The 14327-nt window shown below is 39.7% G+C and overlaps 1 protein-coding gene across 1 annotated transcript; it reads right to left on the minus strand.

The window, feature by feature from the left end:
* Nucleotides 1-1912: 1912 nt before the first annotated feature.
* Nucleotides 1913-14180, minus strand: LOC137062374 (hormonally up-regulated neu tumor-associated kinase homolog A-like). Its single transcript, XM_067433262.1, has 10 exons — nt 14089-14180; nt 13617-13925; nt 8995-9287; nt 8165-8220; nt 7741-7876; nt 7533-7660; nt 6281-6407; nt 5324-5492; nt 4827-4980; nt 1913-2992 (listed from the first exon to the last, which is right to left on the minus strand). Exons 2-10 carry the CDS (start codon nt 13854-13856, stop codon nt 2535-2537), a joined length of 1761 nt encoding a protein of 586 aa, XP_067289363.1. The 5' UTR covers nt 13857-13925; nt 14089-14180; the 3' UTR covers nt 1913-2534.
* Nucleotides 14181-14327: the final 147 nt, after the last annotated feature.

Consider the following 14327-nt stretch of genomic DNA (forward strand, 5'->3'; position numbering starts at 1 on the left):
ACTGGATAATGCATTCTAACTCTGATCACGTTGAATCAGTTGCTCATATTGTGAATGGATGTAATGAGTACAAGGGATTATACACAGCACGCCATGAGCGTATTGTTGATCTTATTGAGAGTTCTGTTCAGGACATTTTTCCCCAAAATATGCCTATGTATAAAACATTCACGAGTAATCCCGGACTGGTTCAGCAGCTCTGATGATGTGTGTGTGACGTCCCTAACAGCCCTGATGTTGTGTTGGTGGATATAGACAGAAAGGAGGTGTTAGTCCTTGAAGTTGGTTGTGTTTATGATTTGTTTAGCCTTTTTGGAAAAAACGACTAAATACCAACCCCTCCTTGCTAAGATCAGTGACCTGTCCTGGGCTATGCATGTGAGTTTGTGGTATTGATATTCGGCATCCTGGGACACATGGGCGTCGGAAGCAAATACAAAGTGGGTGGGTCAGTAGCGGCTAAGGCAAAATATGATAGGTGAGTAAATGTTTTTGCGGGGGTCTGGGGGTTCTCCCCCCCCCCCAAAAAAAATGATTTCATAGATGTGATTTCCTGCATTATGGTGTGTTTGAGGCCATATCCCTTTCCTATACCAAAAAAGACCTCAAACCAGTCAATACCAACAGTCTAATAAAAAGGTTGCATGTTTTTATGCTCCGTGTCTAGACAGAAAAAAGTGCCGTTTACTAAACGATTGATTGGGCCAGACAAAATCACAGAAATCACTGAGTTATTTTACTGTGGCTATAGAGTAGGGGTAGGAGACGCATGGCATCAAGTTTTGAGGCAAACCGAGCATAGGTTCGAATCTGCCTTTTGCCACACTCGCTCTACTCCCTTTCCCCATCACATATCAGATCGGAAAGGTATTTATTTTCAATAAAAAAAGAAAAATGATTAGAAAAGGGGAAATAAAGCGTTTAACGTGTTTAATAATACGTTCCTTATAAGTTTCTCGGTTAAGGGGTAGTCAAGGTAAACGACATGTGCTGAATTAGAGACGATAAAAGTGAGTCCAATATCATTGGTCTTAAAAAGTGGGTGGGTCTTGTCCCACACACACACACACACACACACACACACACACACACACACACACACACAATGGTTCCGACGCTTATGCAGGGACATGTGCACAAACTTACTGTTAGTGGACTAAGACTGGCAGGGCTACCAAAAGGACAGTCTAACAGCTGACCAAACCCTGCTCTATATCAGCTGTGATAGGCAGCCTTGCTGTGTGTGTGTGTGTGTGTGTGTGTGTGTGTGTGTGTGTTTGTGTGTGTGTGTGTGTGTGTGTGTGTGTGTGTGTGTGTGTGTGTGTGTGTGTGTGTGTGTGTGTGTGTGTGTGTGTGTGTGTGTGATAGGCAGCCCTGCGGTGTGGCATAGGCAATGTCTTATGTACCCCTAATGTCAAAGCTGTGCTACCTCTGAGAATATTTGAATCCTTTTTGTAAGAAATGTGATTGGTGGATTCAAATTAAGAAATTAAAGTGTGTGTGTGTGTGTGTGTGTGGGCCACTCCAGCCCTTTGTCTCCTGTACAGGGGCACGAGAGGGTGTATAATATGAGTGTTTGTGCATGTGAGGGTCCAGCTGACTGGATTATCCGACACACACTCTTTCAGCTGTCACTCATTTAATGGTTATTGCCGAGTTCTCGTGGGAAAGCGTTACACCAGGTCACCTGTTTCTCTGTAAGTCACGGTGAGATTCTCTGACAAGATTACCATCAGAAATGATGGAGACATTTTATGAATATGAACAAAATAAATATATACAACTCTGAAATGTAGGTATTGTGCATTTTATTTGTGTCAAAAAAGTAATACATGCTGCATTAAAATAGAAAATTCAGAACACAAATAATAATAATTTTATATATATATATAACATTAGGCCTATATAAATATGTAAAATCTTTTTTACAGTGTTAAAAATCCTCCTTAAACTTGGCAAAAAACAAAACAATACAAAACTTACAAAAGATCTTCATTTATCTTCACCGTAACAAAAGTACAAAGACGTGTCACCAAAAAACACTTAAAAAAATAAAAGGAAAATTCACTTGTAGTTGATACCAGAAAAGGTTTTTCACAGCTCATAGTCTTCTGTGCACGTGAAGACTGTAGAAGAGGTCTGCTTTGTCAGTCTAATGTGAAAATGACAGCATGAAGCGTTTTAAACTCTTATTAAAGACACTTGAGTTCAATATACCGGCAGTTTTAAATCTCGTTCGTTCAATGGAGAGAAAACAGATCAGCCATCAAATATATACACACTATTGCACAATCTATTATTTCACTCAACATGATGCTCCGCCGCTTTGGTTTGGTGTTTGTTTATTTATGTATTTATGAATTTATTTTTTGAATAAATTGATTTATTGATGTTCTACACAAACGTTGTTCGTGACATGCCAAAAAACTCCCCATGGTGTTAATGTTGGAAGCCCAACTGTACAAACTGCAAGCACTGTTGATGAGGGGGAAAAAATCTAAAAAGTTCCTCAGTTTTATGATTTTGAGAGCCCGTTAGGCGCAGAGCAGAGTTTGCATATGGTATGGAGTTGGAGACTCCACTTCCACCGCTGGTTCTGGCCTGAACGGGTGAAGCTGGAAGCTAAAAGGCGCCACCTTTTTCTTTAAAATCTGTCCGATACCCATGGAAGGGAATTTGCTGCGGTTCTGAGGGCTGTCTGGTTCTTCGCTACACCCGCTTGAATCTGAAGAGCTATGCCAGTCTGAAACAGGAGGACTTTTCTTAGGCAGCGGTTTGACGATGAGGACAGGCGGGCTGGGGATCGTGGCCTTCTTCAAGTACAACGGCGATGGAGCTTCTGTGCTTGGTTTCTTGCTTGTGAAAGTCCATGAATGAGCGCCGATGGAGGAAGATGGTCCGCTCTTCAGGTACTCCGGAGAGGAGGAGGTGATGCAAACACCATGTCCTGAGTGAACCTCTTTAAATCCTCCAGTCACGGCGTTCAGAAGACCTGAAAATGATAAGAGGAAGGGTTTGATTCAGAGCAGATCCAACTTATATGTTTTTATTTGTGCAAGCACTGAAAAAAATGCTTTTCTTACTTAGTCTTGTTTCTAGACAAATTTTCAAAAAAATCTTACATTAAGAAACATTTACTAGACAAGCAAAAGTAATTGTCTTGTTTTGGGGAAAATAACTCAAAATGAAGAGAGTTTTTGCTTAAAATAAGATAAATAATCTGCCAATGGGGTGAGAAAAATAATCTTGTTTTCTGTTTGAATTAAGATTATTTTTCTCACCCCATTGGCAGACTATTTATCTCATTTTAAGCAAAAACTCTCTTCATTTTGAGTTATTTTTCCCCAAAACAATATCATTACTTTTGCTTGTCTAGTAAATGTTTCTTAATGTAAGCGTTTTTCGATATTTAGACTAGAAACTCGACAAAAATACTGAGTAAGAAGAGAATTTTTTTGCAGTGAGGAAATATCTTTAGAGTTCAGGCGTTCAGAAAGTCTGGCGGCCTAAAGACATTGAACTGCTTTAACCACTTCAGCTCTGCGCTTCACGTTTGGGTCCAAATTTGCATACGTCATAATTATTCGAAATATGCTGCAGAGCTGAAACGGTTAAGATGTGTGTTGTTGAATGTTTTAACTGTTTTTGTCCATGCGATGAAAGGACCTAATTGATTTTCATCACATAGACAAACGAACAAACGAAGATATTATTTCAAAATATCTTTTGTGTTTCACAGAAGAAAGTCATACAGGTTTAGAGTGACATGAGGGTGAGTTAATGTTCCCTTTTGGGGGGAAAAAGGCAGAAATTTCAACCAACTCTATGATGTTTCACGTGTTATATGGAGTCTGTGGAGTTGAAGCATTTTTGAGGCTTAACATGACTTGGTAAACAAGCAAGAGAGAGCGTGTGAAACCGGTTTTCTATACGTTTCTGTGCTTTCTGTCATCTTTAATCTTTAACTTTAATTATATGATATTTTTCTACGTAATGACAACTCGAACAGCCCCGAAGGGTTTACTTTTGTCTCCATTTGATTTACTGTCAACCTGTTTGCCAAGTACATTTTTGGAACTATCCCTCAGGTAACAGAGCTAATTCCATAACTGCCTTCACACAACAGCTATAATTTGTACCATTGTATATGTTCTCATTCTGTCACATACTTCTAGATGTCACGCATCAATTGTGTGCCAGATGTTAAAGGGTTAATTCACCCAAAAAATTTATTTATGTCATTAATGTCGCTCCACACCCGTAAGACCTCCGTTCATCTTCACACACAGTTTAAGATATTTTATATTTAGTCCGAGAGCGTATGCAAGTGTATGCACACTATACTGTCCATGTCCAGAAAGGGAATAAAAACATCATCACAGTAGTCCATATGAGACATCAGTGGGTTAATTAGAGTCTCTTGAAGCATCAGAAATATATTTGGGTCCAAAAATAACAAAAACTACGACTTTATTCAGCATTGTCTTCTCTTTCGCGTTTGTGTTCAATCCTCAAATAAAGATTCAAACGGTTATGAATCATGATTCGGATCACATGTCAAACTGCTGAAATCACATGATATTGACGATCCGAATCATTGATCAATACGCTGATTCATAACCAGTATAGTGTGCATACACTTGCATACGCTCTCGGACTAAATATAAAATATCTTAAACTGTGTGTGAAGATGAGCGGAGGTCTTACGGGTGTGGAGCGACATTAGGGAGAGGAGTTAATGACAGACATTACATTTTTGGGTGAACTAACCCTTTAACCACATGTTTGGTTCCTACATGTCTGTGTTTAGCTTTATAGGCATTTACCATTCCTGTGTTTCTTCTCCTTTGTTGGGCCTTTGCTCACAGCGAGATATACGGGTGTCTGTTTCGGAGGAATCGTGATCTTCTCGATGTGTTTCCTCCATTGGGTCTGAAATAGCTCGCTCTTTTTCTCCTTCTCCATGTTGTATTGTTTTTCCTGTGAGAAAGAGAGTGTGTCAAACTCTCAGCAAACACGTCTGACACGCTTCATGAAGGATAATCATGTTGGATACGAAAAATAATCTTGTTTCATGTTTTCGTCCCAAACAGAAATAAGATTATTTCTCACCCCATTGCCAGATCATTTTGCCTGTTTTAAGCAAAAACTCACTTCATTTTGATATTTTCCCCCCAGAAAACACAAAAAAACATCTTATGTCATTTGACTTAACTAGTAAATGCATCTTGATTTAAGAATATTTCGATATTTGGACTAAAAACAAGAAAAAAACTAAATACGAAGAGCATCTTCTGCCGTGGCGCTGGTTCCTCAAACGTACCCTGTACTCCTTTGACAGTCTCTTCATTTTGTTGTTGAGGAGGAAGTACACCGTCAGCGTGTGGCAAGCTTTGTTAGTGAGCACGGCACTCAGAACCTCGCTGTGTTTGTAGCCCATTTTCTCAGTCATGTGGAGCAGAACCGTATGGTTGATCTCCTCAATGTGGATTCTGAGAGTTAAAGCAAGATGTTTGAGGTCATAATCTTATAAAAGGTGAAATACAGTTTTTCTCAATCGATTTGACACTTTTCTCCAAATTAATGTAGTTGCTCTCAAAACTATTAACACCGCAAACTAAACACACTCTAATGTTGGCAAACCGGTTCAGTATTCACTGCGGTTTATTCTATTAATGCATTTATCAAAAATACATACTAACATTAAAACTACAAGTGTGTTCTCTGTTGATTTAATAAAGAAATCAGCTGTAGATACACAAATACATGAATGAAAATACACTTTTTTCATGTTCTTTAATTGTGTTCTTCTTTAATGACGGGTTTAGTTGTAGACACTGCAGAATAAAAATGCAGGTCTCCAACTGAATATTTTCTAGTAAGTGATATAAATTTTTCAGCTGCCGAATTGAATTTCTGTGAATTAAATTGCATCATTTCACAGAGTTTTGTTTGCTGTGTTTTGAAAATGGTATAAAAATGCTTGTGATCTTTGTGAAGACCAATGAAAAAGCTGCAAATGTTTTTCCTGATTTATTAAAGATTTGGTTGGCTGTATGAACCGCTGTGATAACATCAGGGCATTTTGAGCAGTGTTTTGAGGAAATGATGCTTTTGATTTGTAATTTGTGTGAAATGAAGGAGAATCTGTTGAGGACAATTACAAAGTGTAGCGATCACTGTGTTAAATGTTTTGAGAGCAGTTACCTGAGTTTGGAGAAATGTACCAAATCGATTGAGAAAAACTGTAAAAGCGATTAAGGCATGTTAGAGGACTAACCTATTTAAGTAAGGAACGCCGGTGTGAGGGTTGCCCAACTGCAGCCACGAGTCCGCCATCACTTGGTGGATGTTGGGTCTCTTTTCTGGATCCGGCTCTAGAAGTCTCTTCAGCAGATTGACGGCCGCTGCGAACACAGACAGGAAGCAGTGAGGACTTTGTGCTATCTTACTTTAGGTAAACTAACAATTATAAGCACGTCATTGGTCAATCTCTGGGTTTAATTGAGAGCTGCGACTCTCCTTCGTCTCCTAATCAAAGGGATGACCGTCCTTGAGATGCTAAATAACGGTGTTATATAACGAGGCTAATCTCATTTCGACACTGCATCATCTTGTAGTAATATATCCTGTCACAGATTTAGTAGTGAATGAATCACCTGTTGTTGAGAATGATCACGTCCGTCTAACGCAATGGAAAAGTCTACACAATGAGATTAACCGCAATGTTAACGGTATAATCTCTTCAAGAGAATTTATCTGGAATCCCGTCGCATCCGGTCGGTGAAGTGCAATGATTGTTATTCTGTTCACTGGTAAGATGACTGCTAAACTACACACGACGGAAAGAGCTTAAATCTCTGGAAGGTTTACAGATCGTATTATTAAGAAGATCCTAGAATTTCTTCTTGAGACTAAAACTGGTTTTTCCTGTGGTTGAAAAATAAACCGGCACTTATCTGAGCCGTTTGCAGTGTTTATGAGCTGACGGCTTTGCACGTTTGTGGCCGTTAAAAACACTCGGAAATTTAAATGAGAATTGCACAACGGTTACAAGTAAATGTGCAACCAGTGCTGTAAACATCCCATTATGATTAAACTAATTAGTATGTCATTTGTGACCTATATAATCATTTCATTTAAAAAAAACATTGTTACTCATGCGATGGTGTCGACACTCGGGAATGTTTTGCTATGGCATACAGGTTTACAGATCCAGTTTTCTGACTTATGTCGCTGTCGTTTCATAAAGACTCTGCTTTATTAGATTTGGCTTTCATCTCCTGAGATATTTAAAACACCGGTGGAATCCAGACCATCCCTATTGTTATCAATGAAGCTTTCAAAAGCACCATAATGGACTAAAGAACGGTGCAGTCCCACAAAGACTGCATTCATGCTCAACTTTTGGAGCATGATACCCATTAGACCGTAATTGGGAGGAGAACTGGCTCATTTTCAGCATGTAATAGTTGCTTGTTCTTGTTTGGATGTGATCTTTGTGCTCATAAAGACTGCGGTTCGGTCGATACCTGAGGAGATAGATGGAGGTAGAGGGTTCATATCCTTGTCCACCATCCTCTGATGTAAAGCTTTCAGGCTGAATGGCTCCACAGTGAATGGAAAAGTGCCGGTCAGCATGGCGTACATGTTCACTCCTCTACAATTAAAACATGCATATGGTCAAATCCAGAACAAATGAGAGCTTAGAACAGGTCGCTTCACTTTTAGTGAACTCACATTGACCAGACATCCACTTTGGGCCCATATTTCTTCCTTGAGAGAAGCTCCGGTGCGGCGTATGCTGGGCTGCCACACTGGGTGCTGAAGGGGTCGGAGTATCCCAGAATTCCTGCACAGTTACTGAGGCCAAAATCTGTGCGGAGAAACAGAGGGAGTGTGTGAGATAATGTGTGTGTACTGGCTCGTAAAGGAGAGGTGTAAAAGGGTATATGGCTTCCCAACGCTAACCCCGTCTGTCTCACACAACCGCTAAATAAAGGCCGTGCGTTTGCCGACAGTCTCTCAGAGAGGTGAGAGGTCGTTCGGTTTTAATGAGATGCTGATTTCTCAATCAGTCTTCACCACACGCTAAATATCAACACTTTCCTGTCACCTCATTGGGATTGTGGCGTTCGTTGAGTAAATCTCAGACGATTCTTACCGATCAGTTTTATGTTGTCCTGTTCATCAAGGAGGAGGTTTTCAATCTTCAAGTCTCTGTTGAAAATAAAAAATGATTAAACGACTTTCAGCTATAAACAAACTAAGCCACAATAGTCTTTAAACTGATTTTCCCGCTCACTGTGCTCTAAAATCAGCCTGCTCTCATTGGAAAAACGCACCTGTGGCAACGTTTATGCAAACCACAAAATACGTACCAATAGGTGCATATCGCGACAGTTTCCGAATGTAAAATGTCCACTGGGTGGCGCTAGAAGCTTTTTTCCGGAACAGATGTGTGCGAATCTGGCATTTTTTGTTACGTTGTTTTTTAACGTACACCCACACTAAACCCTAAACCGACCCGATAGAGTTAACAAAAGCAAATGTGATAAAAAATTAGATTGTCTCATGTCATTTTAGCTTGAGTTATGAACTCGTCTTTGAGCTCTTTAATCAGGACTCGTTTATCACGGGAATCGTTCCCGAGCTTTCAGCATCGCAGGAACAAATCTGCACCAGCGGAGCTATCGAGCTCAATACGTCAGAAAATCCCAACATATGGAGCTGGTTAAGTGACGCCAACTCCAAAATGTATTCGTACAAATCATGGACTATGGTAAAAAAAAGAAAAGATAAAAAATACTTCAGTTCAGTTGAAACTTAGAAACTGTCACGATATCTATCTATTGGTACGTCTTTTGTGGTTTGCATAAACGTTGCCACAGGTTTGTTTTGCCAATGAGAGCAGGTCGTCTAAAATAGACTTACGCCGCATCTACAAACGGTTTCCTGAGTTTGCCGATCGATGATCCAGCTTTTGTTCCTCACCTATGAACGACTCCTGCCCTGTGCAGATGCTCCACCGCCATGACGAGCTGCCGAACGTATTTCTGGGCTTCTCTTTCGTCCAGCCTTTTCTTCTCATAAATGTGGTTCATGAGGTTTCCACCAGGGCAGAGCTCCATGACGAGGTAGTAGCTGTTCTCCGTCTCCAGGATGTCCAGCAATTGGGTGATGTTCGGGTGTCGGATCATCTGCTGAATCTGGCCTTCACGCCGCAAGTTCTTTGTGACGTACGAATCCTTTTTGGCCTTTCTCTTGTCGATCACTTTCACCGCCACCTGTGAAGGGAAATCAAACAGATTTAGTCATGAAATAAAACACAGCAGGATTGTTTAATGCTCTCTTTGTGTTTGGAAATATTCCAACATCCTTGAACAGCCAGACTGAGGCAGACGGGACTCTTATTTCACATTTGCCGTCTCCTCACGTCTCCAAGGTTGAATGTTTGACCCGAGTTCTTGTGGAGGACTCAATGGGGGAGGGATAAGGACAAATGACCGATTTGTAGCCGTTCACGCACCTCCAGCTGAATGTCCAAATGGATGTTAATGCCACCCATTTGTCACCAACATGCCGTAAACCACTAATGCTCTATAAACATTGGGTCGGAAAAAGCTCTGCCCCCTCAAAAACACGTTCACGGGCATTCAATGGAAGTGAATTAGCTCATTTGTTAATGATTTTGATGTGAAGGTGTGAGGGTCTTTGTTCAATATCAGCTTTCTTTGTCCCTCGGTGTGCTCTAACAATAGCCTCAAAGAGCCCCGAGCGTGACCCGAGAGGGTTCAAGGGTGACAAAAAGAGACGGCTGGGTGAACCGAGGGCCATTTGAAGAGGTCAATTTCAACAACTGAGGAGCAGGTTACAGTTTTTTACTGTTTACACACAAAATCTTGTCACACAATTTCTGAAAACTGACACTCAAACACCAGAATCTGAAAACCTTACACTAATTCTTGCCCTTCAACTCAGTTTTCAATTGCATAAAACACTTTTTTCAAAACACAACACAATTCTCTATGCAACACACAAATATCTACAGTAATTCATCACTGCCTCACACAAACGCCTCTAAAGAAATGTAGATACGCCTATGAAAGACCAAAGAGCTTCAGATTTACAACAACAGTGTTTACATGGTATACCCAAAAATGTACCATTATGAAAGAAGCGTTTGCCATTTAATGGAAATGCTTCATTCTGACGCGTTTATGGCATTTTCAATGCAATGTTACATTTTAGAAGGAGGCATTTTGCATTTAGTGTGTGCCGTTTTGGGAATTGTGCAGAGTTTTGAATAAAGGAGACATAGTTTGTGTAAGCAGTTGGGAAAAACTGTAAAGGAGGCACTGAGGAGAATGGCCGCCCTAAACAATCCCCTAAATCGCTAATCCCTGGATCTTAACCCCGTGTTTTGCCAGCAATGTTGATGAGGCCGATTGGCGGTCGATGGTTGAAGGGGGGCGTTAGGGGACCCCAAAGCCTCAGACTAACGTGTTGTTTTTCTCTCCGGCAGACAAAGGCGGCGATGGTGAAAGTGGGTTAGATTTGCTCAGACATGGGGGAAGCATGTGTATCGAGCCCCGCCCCACCCGTCTGTTATTCTGGGTGATGTCAGAGAAGCAGAGAGCACGAGGCAGCCAGAGCGTCTCTTTGTGATTGCTATAAAACGCCCAGGACCAATGTACATATTTACATTATAAGATTTAAAAAAAATAGGGACTTGTAATTTGATTATAATACATTTTAAAATACTCGATAATCAGACAACAGGTAATTTATTTCTCACAATTACAGTCCACACTGCAAAAAAATGCTTTTCTTACTTAGTATTTTTGTCTTGTTTCTAGTCTAAATATCTAACAATTCTTACATTAAGAAACATTTACTATAGACAAGTAAAAAAATATTGTCCTGTTTTGGGAAAAAATAACTCAAATTAAGAGAGTTTTTGCTTAAAATAAGATAAATAATCTGCCAATGGGGTGAGAAAAATAATCTTGTTTTCTGTTTGAATTAAGATTATTTTTCTCACCCCATTGGCAGATTATTGATCTTATTTTAAGTAAAACTCATAGGGTGAGTCATCATTTACTCACCCTAATGTCATTCCAAACCTCATTGACTTTCATTGTGAACATGAATAGAATTCAACAGAAGTCGAAAATGGTTTGGTTGCCAACATTTTCCAAATGATCTTTAGTGTTTCACAGGAAAGAGAGAAAGTCATACAGGTTTGGAACAGGTTTGGAATGACATGAGCGAGTGATGCCCGCATTTAATGCAGTAAAGTTCACTTTACGCCGCCCTCACTCAATATCAGTCAAATGCATTTCTGTGACAAAAGTTTGCTGACTGCATTTGCAGTAAATTCAATTATATTGGTCATTATTTGTCCCTGTCCTAGTTTTATTCATTAATTTATTCTTCTGGAGCATCAGTGCATGTTTGAACCTTTTTTAATAGTTGTGTTTGAGTCCCCGAATTGTTCTCAGATCACACACACACACACACACACACACACACACACACACTCACACACACGTTGGTCTATGTGGTTTACAGGGACATTCCATAGGCGTAATGGTTTTTATACTGTACAAACCGTATTTTCTATCCCCTTACACTGCCCCTAAACCTACCCATCACACACACACACACACACACACACACACACACACACTGCACCTAAACCTACACATCACAAGAAACATTCTGCATTTTTACTTTCTCAAAAAAACATAATTTAAAGCTATTTGAATTATGAGGACATTTGATATGTCCTCATAAACCACATTTGATAGTGTAATACCCATGTAGCTATACAAATTTGTGTCCTCATAAAGCACATAAATAGGCTCACACATAGGTTTGCACACACACACACACACATACACACACACACACACACACACACACACACACACACACACACACACACACACACACACACACACACACACACACATACACACACACACACACACACACACACACACACACACACACACACACACACACACACACACACACACACACACACACACACACACACACACACACACACACACGTCCTGAGATCAATGGGCTCAAATATGCAGAAGATGCTTTCAGGACCTGGAGGATTTTTCTGAAGAACATTTGTTCAGTTTAACTTAAATATCTTATTCAGGACAGAGCCAGTTAATCATAAAAAATAACGTATTTTGAATCTCTCTTATTTTGTTAAAATATTCACATTTTCACAGATTCTGCAAGCGGCTCACAAACAAGTGTATAAGTTCATATTGGCCTCGACTTTATTTATTTTTTTTATTCATCATATAGCCTATTTAAACCATAATATTAATAATAAAAAAATATTTTTTACATAATATGTATTTATGATTATTAACATGTCATATTATATAATATCAATCTATATCACATTTTCAATCTCGCTAATATTCCGGAAATACTGCTTAATATTGTGTATTATAATACTAGGGCAATTTTTGCCACCATATCTTGAATTTTGGGTGCATTTGATGAATTCTGGTGGCATTTTGCCCCAACCCGCTGATATCAGACCCTGTTTTAGAAAAAACAGTTTAGTATATTGTTTTCCGTCATTAGATAGAGTAATATATCTGGCATTAAAGAGTTGGCACAAATCTCTGATTTGAGAGAAACTGTGGCAGTGAATTCACATCACATTGATTACAAAACCCACATCAGTAATTATTCTAATCTACTGACCGCCTTAAAGGGACAGTTCATGCAAAAATGAAAATTCTGTCATTTACTCGCCCTCAAATTATATATATATATATATATATACACATCTCAACTAAACCTGATGATCTGTTGTCAGAACAAATCACTAAATAGTACGCCTGGACTGACTACCGAAATGATTCAGACAGATGTTATTTCTCTTTCATTCTCACATTCAGACAAACAAATCAATTAAATATATGGAAATAACAAACGCAACGGCATTCTAGTTTTCATATTTAGACAATAATATGAACAATGGGAAGGAAATAACAAATACGACAGCATTTAAAGGGACAGTTCGCCTAAAAATGAACATTTTCCAAGTTGTGCCAAACCTGTGCGAATGTCTGTCTTCTGCTGAACACAAAATATCATATTTTGAAGAATGTCTGTAATTAAAAAGTTGAGTTTAATAGTGTTTTTCCCCAAAATGATGGATGTTAATGGAGTCCAACAACTGTTTAGTTCTTTAAAAAAATAATCTGTGTTCAGCAGAAAACAGACATTGGTTTGGAACAACTTGGAAAAGTTTCCTTTTTTGGGGGGAACTGTCCCTTTAAATCATGGTTTATTCTAAATTTTAAGCCATTTGTATCGACTGGATGTTTTGTTCTTTCTCTTTTAAGAGACAAATTAGGTAACACTTTATTTCACAGTGCCTGTTACATGCAAACAGTAAATGGAGCATAATTACACGCAACCCTCAAGCAAATCCTAATGCAACTCTATAGTAGGTACATGTAGTTCATTAATATATAATGACACTGTAACAGCGACACCTTAAATAAAGTGTCCCCTGTTTGTAAGTGTGTCTTGTGTCCGGTGCCTCTATCTCCAGATCGCCTCACCTTCTCTCCGGTGACCGCATGAAGACCCTCGCGCACTTTGGCGAACGATCCCTCTCCCAGCTTCCTCCCGATCAGATAATTTCCAACTCTTTTCGTGTGGTAAAAGTTTCGGAGGATGTCCGCCGGAGGACTGTTGTTTAGAGACGACGGGTGGAGGCTGTCTGTGGCTACGGGAGCCGGAGCTTTCATCCCAAAGATCCTCCCGCTGTCCATCCCCATGTCTGTTCCCGCGTCGGGCATCCCTGCGCCTGGTGTTGAAGAAACCTTTGGTCCTCTGAGTGAGTCTACAGCCTCTGCTTATTAAGAGCTCTGTGGGAATAATGAGGCATCTGAAGCCCTGACACACCTGACACTGAGCGCCACCCAGGGGCGGGCCGAGGACTTTATGTAACACCAAAGTAAGCCCCAATACATTAGTTTTTAGAGATTTATGGCATGACATACAAAAAGTATTCCACGAGTTCATACTTACATAATTATAGAGAGTAAATTTAAATGCGTATTCGGAGTGCTGTCCGGGGGGACGGATTGGAGCTCGAAATTTGGCCCGGACCCAGAGTAGCCTACCCCGTATTGGTTTAGAACTAAAAAAAATATTTTAAAAAAGAGCAAAATGTTGTGGAGAACGAAAGCGCTGAACCGCAAAGTAAATTTTTTTTTTTTTTTAAATCAAGATTTTCGAGATTTAAGACAAAATATTTTGAGAATAAT

The sequence above is a fragment of the Pseudorasbora parva genome, chromosome 23 (genome assembly GCF_024679245.1).
Source record: "Pseudorasbora parva isolate DD20220531a chromosome 23, ASM2467924v1, whole genome shotgun sequence".
Classification (NCBI taxonomy): Eukaryota; Metazoa; Chordata; class Actinopteri; order Cypriniformes; family Gobionidae; genus Pseudorasbora; species Pseudorasbora parva.